Source organism: Dipodomys merriami, unplaced genomic scaffold (genome assembly GCF_024711535.1).
Source record: "Dipodomys merriami isolate MVZ:Mamm:240054 unplaced genomic scaffold, mDipMer1.0.p SCAF_7, whole genome shotgun sequence".
NCBI classification, from domain to species: Eukaryota; Metazoa; Chordata; class Mammalia; order Rodentia; family Heteromyidae; genus Dipodomys; species Dipodomys merriami.
The window spans coordinates 67,527,895-67,540,395 of NW_027206290.1; the positions used below are offsets into that span (position 1 = coordinate 67,527,895).

Here is a 12,501-nt window from a genome sequence, read left to right on the forward strand (position 1 = left end):
AATGCTGGGGCAGGAGCTCCTGCAACCGGTTAGTAAAAATCAAGAATTGTGAGTGTACTAGGGAGAGCACGGGTAGGAGGTAAAAGTCCAGAGATGGTGAACACAGGAAGGAGAGAAAAACCAGAAAACAGGAAGGTGTCAATCTCAGGATCTTAAAATTCTTCAAAGCTCCAGGCTAACACTGCCCTGGGCCCCGCCCTCTAGCCGGGTCTCCGCCCTGCCAATAACTCCGCCCCAGGGGCCGGAACAAAAAGGGCGAGGGCAGGGACCGGAAGTGGCTTCATACCCGGCCGCAATTTGCTGGGTGCATTTCCGTTAGCAGCGGCGGGAACTGGGTTAGTGGCGGGCAGCTAGGCCTCGGAGGAGGCGAATCCGGCGCGAATCCGATCCATCAGGGCCGCCACCATGGTGAGAAGACGCTGGGTAGCGGCGTTTGGGCTCCCGAATGTGTTGTGGTGTCGAGGCCGCGGCTGGTGGGTTCGGAAGCCGAGGGCTGGCGCTTCTTTGTGAAGGCCCCGGCCGCGGGGCTTCGCCTGTGGGGCCGGGCCGGGCCGGGAGCGGGAAGAAGGGAATCCGGAACTGGGGATTGGAGGCCCGGCCGCTCGGTGGTGGCGGAGGTGGCACCGCTGTCGTGGGCCTCTCCACACGGACGGTAGCTGTAATGCCCGGGACACTGCGGGCACGGAGTAAACTTGTGCTGAATAAAGACATGTCGGGGGGGAGGGCGGTTCGGAGCACATACGAGCTCCTTGAGCAAAGTGGGTGAGAGGCCGAGAAATTGTCCGGAACTGGAATCTTGGGAAGAAGGGAGGGGGGGAGGGGGTCAATGAGAATGTTGGTTGGAGGAGTTAAACTCTGGTTACGCTTGTTTATCTCGGACTTCTCAGGCGCTGGGGCAGCACCAGAAAAACACATTTTCTTCCTTCCCTGAGTTCACTTTCTAGTGGAGGACACGGATAGTAAATAGCATTTAGTGGAGTAATTCAGCATTAGGCAGAAGTAACGGCGCGGGGTGGGATAAGAACGCCTAACTTTCTTGGTGAAAATGGGAGGGGCTGTTATATATCCTAGAACTTAGAGATCAAAGAGGGTAGGTAGCTCATCATTGGAAATTGTTAATAGGAAAAGGGAGAAATAGAAAAAGAGGTGGGAGGAATTGGCAGGAACCCGATTATTAAGGGCTTTGCATCTTTGGTAAAGTGTTATCTTTGAAGGATTTTTAACAACAGGCATGAACTCAGGGGCTTAGAAAAATGACTGAAGAGCCCATCAAGTGGTAAAATGTCAACCACAAGCAAACAGGCTGGGCAAGTGGGAGGTCCTGAGTAAGTTCAGGTTCTGGTACTGGCACCAAAAAAAAAAAAAGGAAAAAAGAAAAGTCACAGTTAGAGCATGTTGGCCCATGCCTGGAGGCTAGGACAGGAGGGTTGAGAGTTTGAGGCTAGCCAGGGCTACATAAACCTTGTCTCAAAACAAAAATGAAATGTCACTCTAGCTGTTGTGTAGCAGGAGAAAGAAAAAAAAAAAAGCAGAAAGGCAGGGAAACCTAGCTACTAAAATTGTCTGACTACACAGCTTTCCACCTGTGAAACATTGTTACTTAACACATCTTGCAGTATTTGTGGCCTGTTTTATCAGTAAAAAATGATAATGGGCCTAGTTCAGAAGATTAAATGAGATGTACAGTGCTTATCATGGTGCCTGACTACACAGCACTCAGTAGGTCTGACTGTAGACCTACATGAAATATTTTTCTTTCCTGGGGGGGAGCTGTTTAGAAGCCCTTCAAAATGATCATCTAAAAAATAAAAATAAATAAAGTGACCATGTAAGACAGAACAATATACCTGGGTTTTAGAATGGCAGTCTAACTTGGAGACATAGTTTGGGTCCACAGATTTAAGAGTTCAGAAAGTTGTCCTTGCTCAGGATCAGAGAAATGAACATGGAGAAGGCATTTGGATAAGTTAGTCTGGTTCCTTATTCCCATTCTTCCTCTGACTGGCCTGCACCAGTCAGACTGATGGGAAGCTGATAATAAGATACTAAATGTCAGGTGGGATTTTCTAGACAGAAAGAAAATGCCAGGAGCCAAGCTATAAAAGCATAGTTGCAAAGTAAGAAATAAGTGTAGCAAGTTAAATATTCTTAAAAACCACCAGAAGATTTTTGTCTCTCCCCAGAAGGCAAGCTCTTGGAGACAAATTCTTTGTTTGAGGGTTCCATTTCCCTCAATTTAGAGTTGGTCAGTTCCTTTCTGGTAATAATAAGCTGTTCCTTCATTGGAATTTTTTTGGGTGCAAATGCTTTTGCAGCTCTTCTTTTATTCAGGTTGTAAAGAAATTTGGATGTGTCTGAACACTTGAACCTCACTTTTGCTGATTTATCCTTGCAGACGGTCGGCAAGAGCAGCAAGATGCTGCAGCACATTGACTACAGAATGAGATGCATTCTGCAAGATGGCCGGATATTCATCGGGACTTTCAAGGCTTTCGACAAACATATGAATTTGATCCTCTGTGATTGTGATGAGTTCCGGAAGATTAAGTAAGGAGAGGGCTTGTTGGGGGGAGGAAGAATTGGAAAAGGAACTGAATGGGTTGGGTGGGCTGAGTGACAGATGGTGATGCAGGTAGTTGGTTCCTCTCTGCTTGCTTTCCTGCTTTTGAAGACTGATGTCAGTGGGAACATGAACGCTAAGAAATCTTCTGAGTCCAGCAAGCCTTCTCTTGTTTTGGCAATGTGCAAGTTGTGAGGAGGACTGTTAGGCTTTTGATTGTAGTTACCTTGCGTCCCCCTGGGTATTGGGGTAAAGGGCTCTCGTGTTCTCCCCACAGGTGTGTGAGGGGGGAGAACTTGGTTTTCTGGCCTCATTACCTATTTGTAAAGCTGTAGCCTAAAGGGCTCTCACAATGCGGCCTGGTCTGAAACTGCTTTAAGAAGCCTCTGACCCTCTTCAGGGTAAGTGCTCTGCTCCCCTTGTGAGTTTGGGGCCACTGATTTTTGTTGACATTTTAGAAACAATTGGCAATTTCTGCTTTGCCAGAATTCTGTACTTTATTTCATACTCCTTTATTTTAAATCTCAATCTTCAGCTTCTGGCTCATTAATGAAGCTTTCTGACCTATTATACTCAAGACATCTTGCAGTCTAAAGAGATTATGTGTCTTTCAGGTCATATGCACACTTGTGTCACATGTAGTATTCATATGTCACTAGCTCTGAGTTCCCTTTGATGCTTTTTGGGGGTTATTTTCTATTGTGTCTCAAGGTTGAGAAGTACAGGATAAAAACATAGAAATGCTTAAGTGCCTGGTAATGTTAGAGAGGGGACAGGAGATCAGTGTGGAACTATTCTAGACAGTCTTTTTTTATTCTGATTAAAATTCAATGAAAAATTAAATCTCCCATAGGGTTTTCTCTTATTTAAAAGAAGTACTTTGCTATTTAAAAGTAAGAAATGAAGGTCTACTCACAGAAAATCAGTTACAGTAATAAAAAATACTATAAAAATAAAATCTTACAAGTTTTTAAAAATCACAGTATTTTGTCTTTAGTTTACATTTTTGTTGTGTTTATCTTTTTCTGGTTGCTCATTGGTGATTTCTGGTTTGTGCTTTTTGAGGAATTGATGTGAAATTTCTTGCAAGCAGATGTAGAAATTCAACTTCTATGAATGTGAAAGCTCTTTTACCTTTTCCTTCATCACTTCTATTTCTGATGTAAAGGACAGAATTATAGATCTATGAGGTTGAATTGGTAGTGTAAGGATACCACATGGAAGTGAGGTGATGACCATTCACTTGCTTTGAGGAATTGTCTGACATTGAATAGATACTAGTGAAGAACACTTGACTGAGGGAAAGCTTGTTACAGTTGCCTATAGAAGAGCATCTGAGCAGGGCTGGGCTTTCTTGGGCTTTCTTTTGTTCTTCTCTTGGTGTGTGCATCCTCTTAGCTTGATAGAAAACAGGTAGGCTAAGGGGTCACAGACTTAGCCTATGGATACTGTAGAACCTGTCTCAGACAAAGTTGATGTGCCATTTGTCAGGATTGTAATATAAAGAAGACTGCTCCTAGGCAGGTGAATCTGAACTTTATACATTTTGTAACGCTTTCATTTTTTCCTCTTCTAAATGTTTCTTTAGGCCAAAGAATTCCAAACAAGCAGAAAGGGAAGAGAAGCGAGTCCTTGGTTTGGTGCTGCTTCGTGGGGAAAACCTGGTTTCAATGACAGTAGAAGGACCACCTCCTAAAGACGTGAGTCTGAGCAGAATCCACAGGGGTGGAAGGAGGCCCTGCCTGGAATCAGACTCTACATTAGATTCCCTGCACATAAATGGAGAGAGAACTAGAGTTCTTACTTTGACCTTTCTTCCTCAGTTGGTACACGAGGTGTAGGCAACACACCTAAGGCCATCTGGGTCATGGCCCTGATACGATGACAGGGTCTAAGTGGCCTTAAAATTTATCACTCTAGAATGCTTGTATGTTTTGTACACTTACAGATTGCTGTGCACTGAGCACTTCAGTATTTTGTTTAATCCTTGTAACAGTTACTTAAGGTATTACATTCATCTTGTAGATGAATGAAACAGTAGTTTAGTGACTTTCCTAAGATGCCAGCTAGTAAATGATGATAAAGTGACATTTGATCCAAGACAGTTTTGGTTTGTTAATGCTAAATTACAAATGCTTATAAGTAGAGCAAGCTTTAGATATAATCTAACCAAACTTATTATCCCCTTTTCATTTAAGACATTGTTACTCAAGTGAATAATTGTATCCTGGGTTCATGCATATACACATACTTTTTTGTCTTTATTAACACATAACATGCATTCAATAACATTTTTGATACCTACTTCCAGTAAAGTTGGCTACTTTATTGTAGTCTATTATAAACCTGTATGACCATAGCCAGTTTACCATAATGCCATCATTTCAGATAAGGAAAATCTCAGAATTGTGGAATTAGTTGCCTAGTATCAGTATACCAGTGAAAATTGGGGCTGAAAATAGATCTCATGTCCTTTTCTTGCCAGATCAGTTGATATTGTCTACTGATTCAGATGGAATCGTGGGTCTATGCTCTGGGTTTAGTTTTCACAGGAAAGCTATGTGTGGTGACATGCTCTTGTAACTATCTCTTGGGAGAAGGAGGCAGGAGGATTCTAAGTTTGTGACCAAGCTGAGCTCCATATGTGAAACATTTTTTCAAACCAAACAATGTGAATAAGTAAATCCATTTTCATAGGAGTACCTATAGGTGGTTGAGTTTTGGCATGTTTCTTTAGATTGAAGTTCTAGTTTCCTTCAAGGTGACAGAAATGTAGTCTTCTTCAGAAGAAGAATGGTATTAGCACATGTGGGCAGGTAGTGTTTACAAGCAGTTTTAATGCCTTATGAATCTGAGGGGCTTTCAACAGTACTCTGATTCTCTAGGCCGTTGACAGTTTTCTTTATTTTTCAGACTGGAATTGCCCGAGTGCCACTTGCTGGAGCTGCGGGCGGCCCAGGAATTGGCAGGGCTGCTGGCAGAGGAATTCCAGCTGGTGTTCCCATGCCCCAGGCCCCTGCAGGACTTGCTGGACCAGTCCGTGGGGTTGGTGGGCCATCCCAACAGGTGATACATAGGGGAAAGGATACCACTCTCTGGTGGATAAAACAAAAGATAAAGGGAGGGTCTGCCCTTGGGGAATAGTGGAATTACCAGTCCATGATTGTCTGGCTGTCAGTGTTTCTTTAAAGTGAGGAGAGCACAAATATTATTTTGAATTTGAATTGAATTTGAGCAGAATGTTTCCATGATAACATAAAACTTTAGAACCTAGAGCTGGGAAGGTGGCTCAGTGTAGAGCGCTAGTTTTCCTTGCATGCATGAGGCCCTGGGTTCGATTCCTCAGCAGCACATAAGCAAAAAGAAAAAAGCCGGAAGTGGCGTGGCTCAAGTGGTAGAGCGCTAGCCTTGAGCTGAAGAGCTGAGGGACAGCACCCAGGCCCAGAGTTCAGGTCCCACGAATGGACCAAAAAAAAAAAAAACAACTTTAGAACCTATTATCAGTCTTACTTGTAAGTCTTATACGTCACCCTTAGACTCTGGCCTAGAAGATGGGTGGAAGTTGGGTATTTGAGTGATTATTTCATGGGATTTGTGTCTGGTATTTCTTAACTGAATTGGGGGAGGAGAATGGGAAGCTGAACTAATATTCTGCTTAACTCCGACTTCTCTTAGGTTATGACCCCCCAAGGAAGAGGTACTGTTGCAGCTGCTGCAGCTGCTGCCACAGCCAGTATTGCAGGGGCTCCAACCCAGTACCCACCTGGCCGTGCGGGTCCTCCTCCACCTATGGGCAGAGGGGCACCTCCTCCAGGTGAGAAGCCCATAAAGAAACCAGTGCTAACTGATAGGAAGTGCCTTAGCTGGATTCATGATGAGATAGATCCTTGACTGAAATGGGTGATGAGTTTATATAATTAAGCAGGATTACTCTGAAATCCAGCCTGGCTGACTGACTTTGGAAGTAGTTTGACAAAAGCCACGGGGAGCACTAGCTTTTCAGCTCAAGTGCCTCTGTATGTTTCCTGTAGCAGAGGCTGAGAGGGTAGAAAGGTATTTCTCACTCAGTAGATAGCTTTGTATGTTTGCTGATACTTTTTTTTTGTGTGTGTGAAAATACAGTACAGAGGAGTTGCAGTTACATGGGCAAGATAACGAGTACATTTCTTATCAAGCACTGTTGCCTCCTCTTTGTTTCCCCTTCCCATCCCTTCCCATACTCCCCCCCACCGCCCATCAAAGTTGTAAAGTTCATTTTTTGACATAACGACTTGTACATCTCCTTGTTGCAATGGGTCCACCTGTCCTGATACTTTTTAAGATGGACATTTGAGGCATGTTTCCTGGGCTTTTCTCTTTTAGGCATGATGGGCCCACCTCCTGGCATGAGGCCTCCCATGGGTCCTCCAATGGGGATTCCGCCTGGCCGAGGGACTCCAATGGGCATGCCCCCTCCCGGGATGCGGCCCCCTCCTCCAGGGATGAGAGGTAAGTGCCCCAAGCAGCACTGACTGGCTTCCTTCATGAGCCTAGGCAGATGGAAAGTAGAAGGAAATTGGATTTAGACTTGTATCTGGTCTTTCATGGCTTCAGCTTAATGAGTATTTGGAGGATAACTTAGGAAGATCCCAACAGAGATTAGGATATTGTTAATGTCCTCCAATTTGATAGTGTCTGGTAATTAAGAGGGTCTCTGGGTTTTGTGATACTAATTATTATGCATTCTTGCTTAATTCCAGTTTGACTCCACATGGGTAAGAAAATAGATCCAGAAAATACTTAGCATCCTGATTCTCAGCCTTGTGTTCTTTCAATGAAAGCATAGTAGCTCTTAAGATAACTCAAAAAACCAAACTAGAGAGTCCCTGTGTTTCTAGTTTGGATTTTCCAGGCCTTCTTAGAAGGCCAGGCAACCCTAGAGACATTCTAAGTCAGCCACATACAAAGTGTTTTTCTTTCTGGTTGCTAGGTAAATGTAGAGGGGTATAACTGGGGATTTGAGTTCCAGATCAGGCACTGATGAAACTTCTCTTACTTTGGGCCATAGTTACAGAAGTAGCTCCACAGAGGCATGGGACCCATTCCCCAAAGCCATGTTGCCATAGACCTGTTGTTTATTATGCAGTTGTTGGTGTAGTCTCATTGGATTGTCTGGTTTCCCTTTCAGGGCCCCCTCCCCCGGGAATGCGCTAGACTCATCTCGGCCCTCAACTCCCTGCGTGTTTTCCGAAAGGCTGTACATAGTCCTTTTATTTCTGTGGCTTCTGAAACTGGTTTATAATAAACTCTTAAGAGAATGTAAATGCACCTGATGTATGCATTTATTTTTAGACAAGCCTTTGGTATATTGGATATTTAATAGAGTCAGAAAGAATCACCTAGTTCTAAACTTCTACTATGTATAATTACATCTAAAATGATGTAACTTATGTACTTTGAAAATAAAACAATCGAGCTTCAGTGACACAGTTTTGCTTATCAAAGCAAGGCGTTAAATACCTTGGAAAGACATCTGGATAGCTCCTTGACCAGTATATTTGTTATATGCCTACAATCTAATAAAAATAGAATTTGAATTGAAGGATCACTGATTTCTTCTACCCAATTTGTTCAGCTGATATCTGGTCACTGAGCAGTATTCAAGTAGTACTTAGTATATTGAATTTCAAGGGTTTGAAAATAAGAGGTGAACACTACTTCTAAAAGCAATGAGAAGCTGGGCATAGTAGTGAATACCTGTAATCCCAGCACTTTGGAAGCTGATTCAGGAAGATATGGAGTTTGAGCCCAGCCTTGTCTCAAAGGAATGGAGATGCTAATAATGAAGAGGAAAGACAAGAGGAGTACTGTAGGAGTGTTATGGTTTCCTTAGGAATGTAAGGGTCTTTTTTTTTAATATCAGTCAATGAAACATACCATACTAAGAAGAAAAGAGCCATAGATTTTTACAAAGAACTTGAGCAATAAAACCATTTTAAAAATGATCCAAGTAATTTAGTACACAGTTCCTCAGAGGATATAGCCAACAAGCACCTGTAAAGTCATTCAAGTTCTTGGTTCCTTCCAAAGAAATGCAAATCAATATATGCAAGATGCTGCTACTTTAGACCTACTAGGATGACTAGTGAAAAAGCCAAAAAGGAGCCCTGGTGCCATGCAGGTGGGGATGGAAGATGCAGCAGCAAGGGGAAACAGATGCGGCAGTTACTCAGCGCTGCAGAATTGCCATATGGTCCAACTGCTCTATATAAATCTGGTATGTAGGATTATTTGGTATTTGTCCCTGGTTCCTGTTGCCAAGCTCCCAAACCTTTAGAATTTCCTGTGCAATAGTCATAATCCCCTTGGTAACACCCAAGTTGATATTAATGAAGTGACAGGATGGGTCCTTAGGTAGCCTTATAATGTGAACAGTCGCCAGAAGACGGTGGATGGTTGCAGACCAGGCTCTTGAAAACTTGTACAGTGAGATGTGAGCTTCCAGCTTGCTGAACACACGGAGAGTGCTTATGCCTGGAGATGGCAGGAAAGCTGAGTCCCTTCATACTACCCTAACAACCTCTATCCTTAATCTAAGTGTTCCTCTGAGTTCTGAGCCATCCTAGAAATTACTAATGAGAGGTGAGACAGTGGTTCTTTCCACCCTTAAGTTTATGGCTGGTTCCTGAGTCAGGTCACACTTGAAGCTTAGCAGCTTGTACCCAAGGACAAGCCTGAGCTCTTCTGTGGGATCTGACATGACCTAGGAAAGTTGGTCTCTAGTGGACAATTGATTGTAAGTGAGACCCTCCCCTCTCCCATCTTGTCACAGAAGTGTTCTGTGTTGTGACTGGAGAGTAGGAATGGTGGGTGTGGTGCTCTCTAGAATTGGTGTCAGGTATGTGAATGTAGAGAAAATTCTCAGTCCCCAAGAGGATGAAAATAGGTTTATATAGAACTTAGGTTTCAGCAACATAACAGTCAAAAGGTAGAACTGGTCTATCAATAGATTGTAACAACGCAATGAGTTCACATCTTGGTGAGTACAAAGCCAAAACAGCCAATGCATAAAACGGATTTACTCCATGAAGCAGGTAAGGAGAGCATGGGAGTAGGTTCCAGAGCAATTCCCTAAACCAAAGGAGGCAGAAGCTTTATTTAGGGAGCCTGTGCATATTCATAGGAAAGCACTTTAGGGGTGGGCACATTCTTGTGCATATCCATCTTGAGGTTATAATTTAAGATAGCAGGCACATTTTTGTTCATACTTAAAATCAGGGTCATGGATACAACACATGTTCAAAGGGTTAAAATGATAGACGAATGCCTATGGCCATTCTCAGCATATATCATAAAATTTTAGCTAAAAATAAAGGAACTTTGAAGTTGCATTAATAGAAGTTCATTCCTAAAAGTGACTACCTTGCTTAGTGGGTAATAAGTTCCCTAGAGACATTTCTCATTTTAGAGGGGCTCAGGGTGGGAAGTCATTTTGTAACTACTTCTGGCTGATGGGTTCTCTTTTCCTAGTGAGAGGAATGAAACTGTTGATGCTAAAGCAAGGGAAGTCTTAGGATCACCAGAGACATTGTCTAATGTCATTTTTGGAATTCTTCCCATAATAGTTTTGCTCTCAAATGTTTCGAGGTACATCTAATTCTGACATGAGTAAAGTCAGTAAATTAGATGTTCTTAATTTATATAACCCAGAAAATACAGAAAATACCTGCTTCCCAAGGAAGCAGGTTAAAATACTGTTAAGTAACAGGCAAACAGGTCAACTAAAAAAATAGGAAGGAATGCTTACTGTTGTGTCTTTTTTTTAGAGGTTACTAGACTTTTTTTTTTTTATTGTGAAAATACTGTACAGAGGGGTTACAATTACATGGGTAAGATAATGAGCACGTTTTTTATCAAGCATTGTAGCCTCCTGCTTTGTTTCCCCTTCCCATCCCTTCGTATCCTCCCCCTCCTCCCCCCCCCGTCCCCACCCACTAAAGTTGTAAAGTTCGTTTTTCGACATAATGACTTGTACATCTCATTGTTACAATGGGTCCTCCTGTATCCCTGTTTTAACAATTTCTTTTTTCCCTTCCCCTCCACATATACCAACATCATATATAGTGAAATGTTGTCTTTTTTTATAGTTGCCTCAAATGTAATTTTAAGCCTTTAGTTAAGACACAAAGGAGAAGCATTCAGAAGATTAGAAACTGTACAAATAGACCAATTAGAAAAGAAGGGTAAGATCAGTTATTTACTGCTTGGCTCTACCTACAATGATTAGCTTTAGTTTGAGTCCTGGTCCAGCTCATTGAAGCATTTTCAGGCTTTATTATTATTATTAGTATTTAGTATAGTATTATTTGAGTCCTAAGTATATATTTGAGTCTTTAATATATTAATTTTAGTATAATGATTCTAAGGAGAGAATTAGTAATATTAAATAAGGTCCTGTCCAGATGGAGTTAGGTTGAGAAGATCTGGACTTTCAGATTTCAAATGCATCTAATACTTGATGCACAGGGGTTGAAGTCTTTACCTTCATAGAGGGAAATTTTAGGTTCCTTGCCTAGTAAGGGGCAACATAATCTACCTTAGATATTTATTGCCAGTTCAATTTCTAGGATGTATTTTAGAGCAGGTTCTCCCCTGTAGAGGACCTTCAATGCAACATTTTAAAGGTGCTGAGCTTGCTGGGTGCAGTGACTCAAGTCTAATCCAGCCAATTTGGAGGTGGAGACTGGGGGATTTCAGTGTAAGGCCATCTCAGGCAAAAAGAAAATTGGCAAAGCCAGCCCTGACAGAAAAGTCCATGAGACTCTTATCTCCAATAAACTACTCAGAAAAAGTCAGAAGTGGCACTGTGGCTTAAGTGGTAGAGCACAAAGGACAGCACCCAGGCCCTGAGTTCAATCCCCAGACCTGGTGGGGGAAAAGTTAGAAAGACTTCATCTCCAGGCAATGGCTGGGTGCAGTGGTGCATGCTTGTTGTCTACAGTAAGACTGGGACACACAGATAGAGTGCATTGGGAGGGACTGGGAGAGAGTGAGGGAACGGAAGACACTGTACTAAAGGAAATGTACTCGTTACCTGACTCGTAATTGTAATTGTATATCACCTTTATAATAACAATAAAGTAAATAAACAACAACAAAATTACTAAGTATAAAAAAAGGAAAAAGAAAGAACTACATGTAAAAAGATGGAAGGTACATGCTTGTAATACTAGCTACTCAGGAAGCAGAAGGAAGAGGATTTCTTTTTTTTCTTTCTTTTCTTTTCTTTTTTTTTTTTTTGCAGATCATGGGGCTTGAACTCTGGGCCTAGGTGCTGTCCCTCAGATCTTCAGCTCAAGGCAAGTGCTCTACCACTTGAGCCATAGCACCACTTCCAAGGAGGAGGATTTCTAAGGGGGGAAAAACTAAACCAAAAAAAAAGGGCTGGAGGTATGATTTAGGTGATAAAATTCCTGCCTACCAAGTTCAAGGCCCTTGAGTTCAATCCCCAGTATGGGCTAAATAAACAAAAATAAAGATGTTAAGCTTGGGTTTCTCCTTGGAGGCAGTTCTGATGTAGCTCAGAACCATAGGTACAAGTATTAACCAAATTTTGAGCTTTCACACAGTTTGGTCAAGTGTGTGATGGATTAAGTATATGATTTACTCATTCAGTTTTGCCAGGGTTTCCATGTCACATGTAACACCTGTATTGTATTCCTAGTATGTGGAAAAATTTCTCACCTTTGAAATACAAATGGGTCCTTTGTTACTAGATAGATCCATGTAACCCAAACTTGGAGATCATCCCTTTTAAAAATCATTGAATAATTTCTGCTCTTTTTGTAAGGGAAAGCTTTTATCAACCTAGTAAAAATATCTGCAAGAATTGAGAGATAATGAATTGCCCTTGGGGCTGTTGGCGTGATTGTAAAATCTATTGGTCAGTCCCCTCTCATGTC

The 12,501-nt window shown here is 42.2% G+C and overlaps 1 protein-coding gene across 1 annotated transcript; it reads left to right on the forward strand.

Annotated features, from left to right (window-relative positions):
- The first annotated feature begins 294 nt into the window (after positions 1 to 294).
- On the forward strand, positions 295 to 7,867 carry Snrpb (small nuclear ribonucleoprotein polypeptides B and B1). The gene is made up of 7 exons (XM_070006906.1): positions 295 to 408; positions 2,396 to 2,547; positions 4,149 to 4,260; positions 5,474 to 5,626; positions 6,236 to 6,374; positions 6,923 to 7,048; positions 7,728 to 7,867. The coding sequence occupies exons 1-7, from the start codon at positions 406 to 408 to the stop codon at positions 7,751 to 7,753; spliced, it is 711 nt and encodes a 236-aa protein (XP_069863007.1). The 5' UTR covers positions 295 to 405; the 3' UTR covers positions 7,754 to 7,867.
- Positions 7,868 to 12,501: the final 4,634 nt, after the last annotated feature.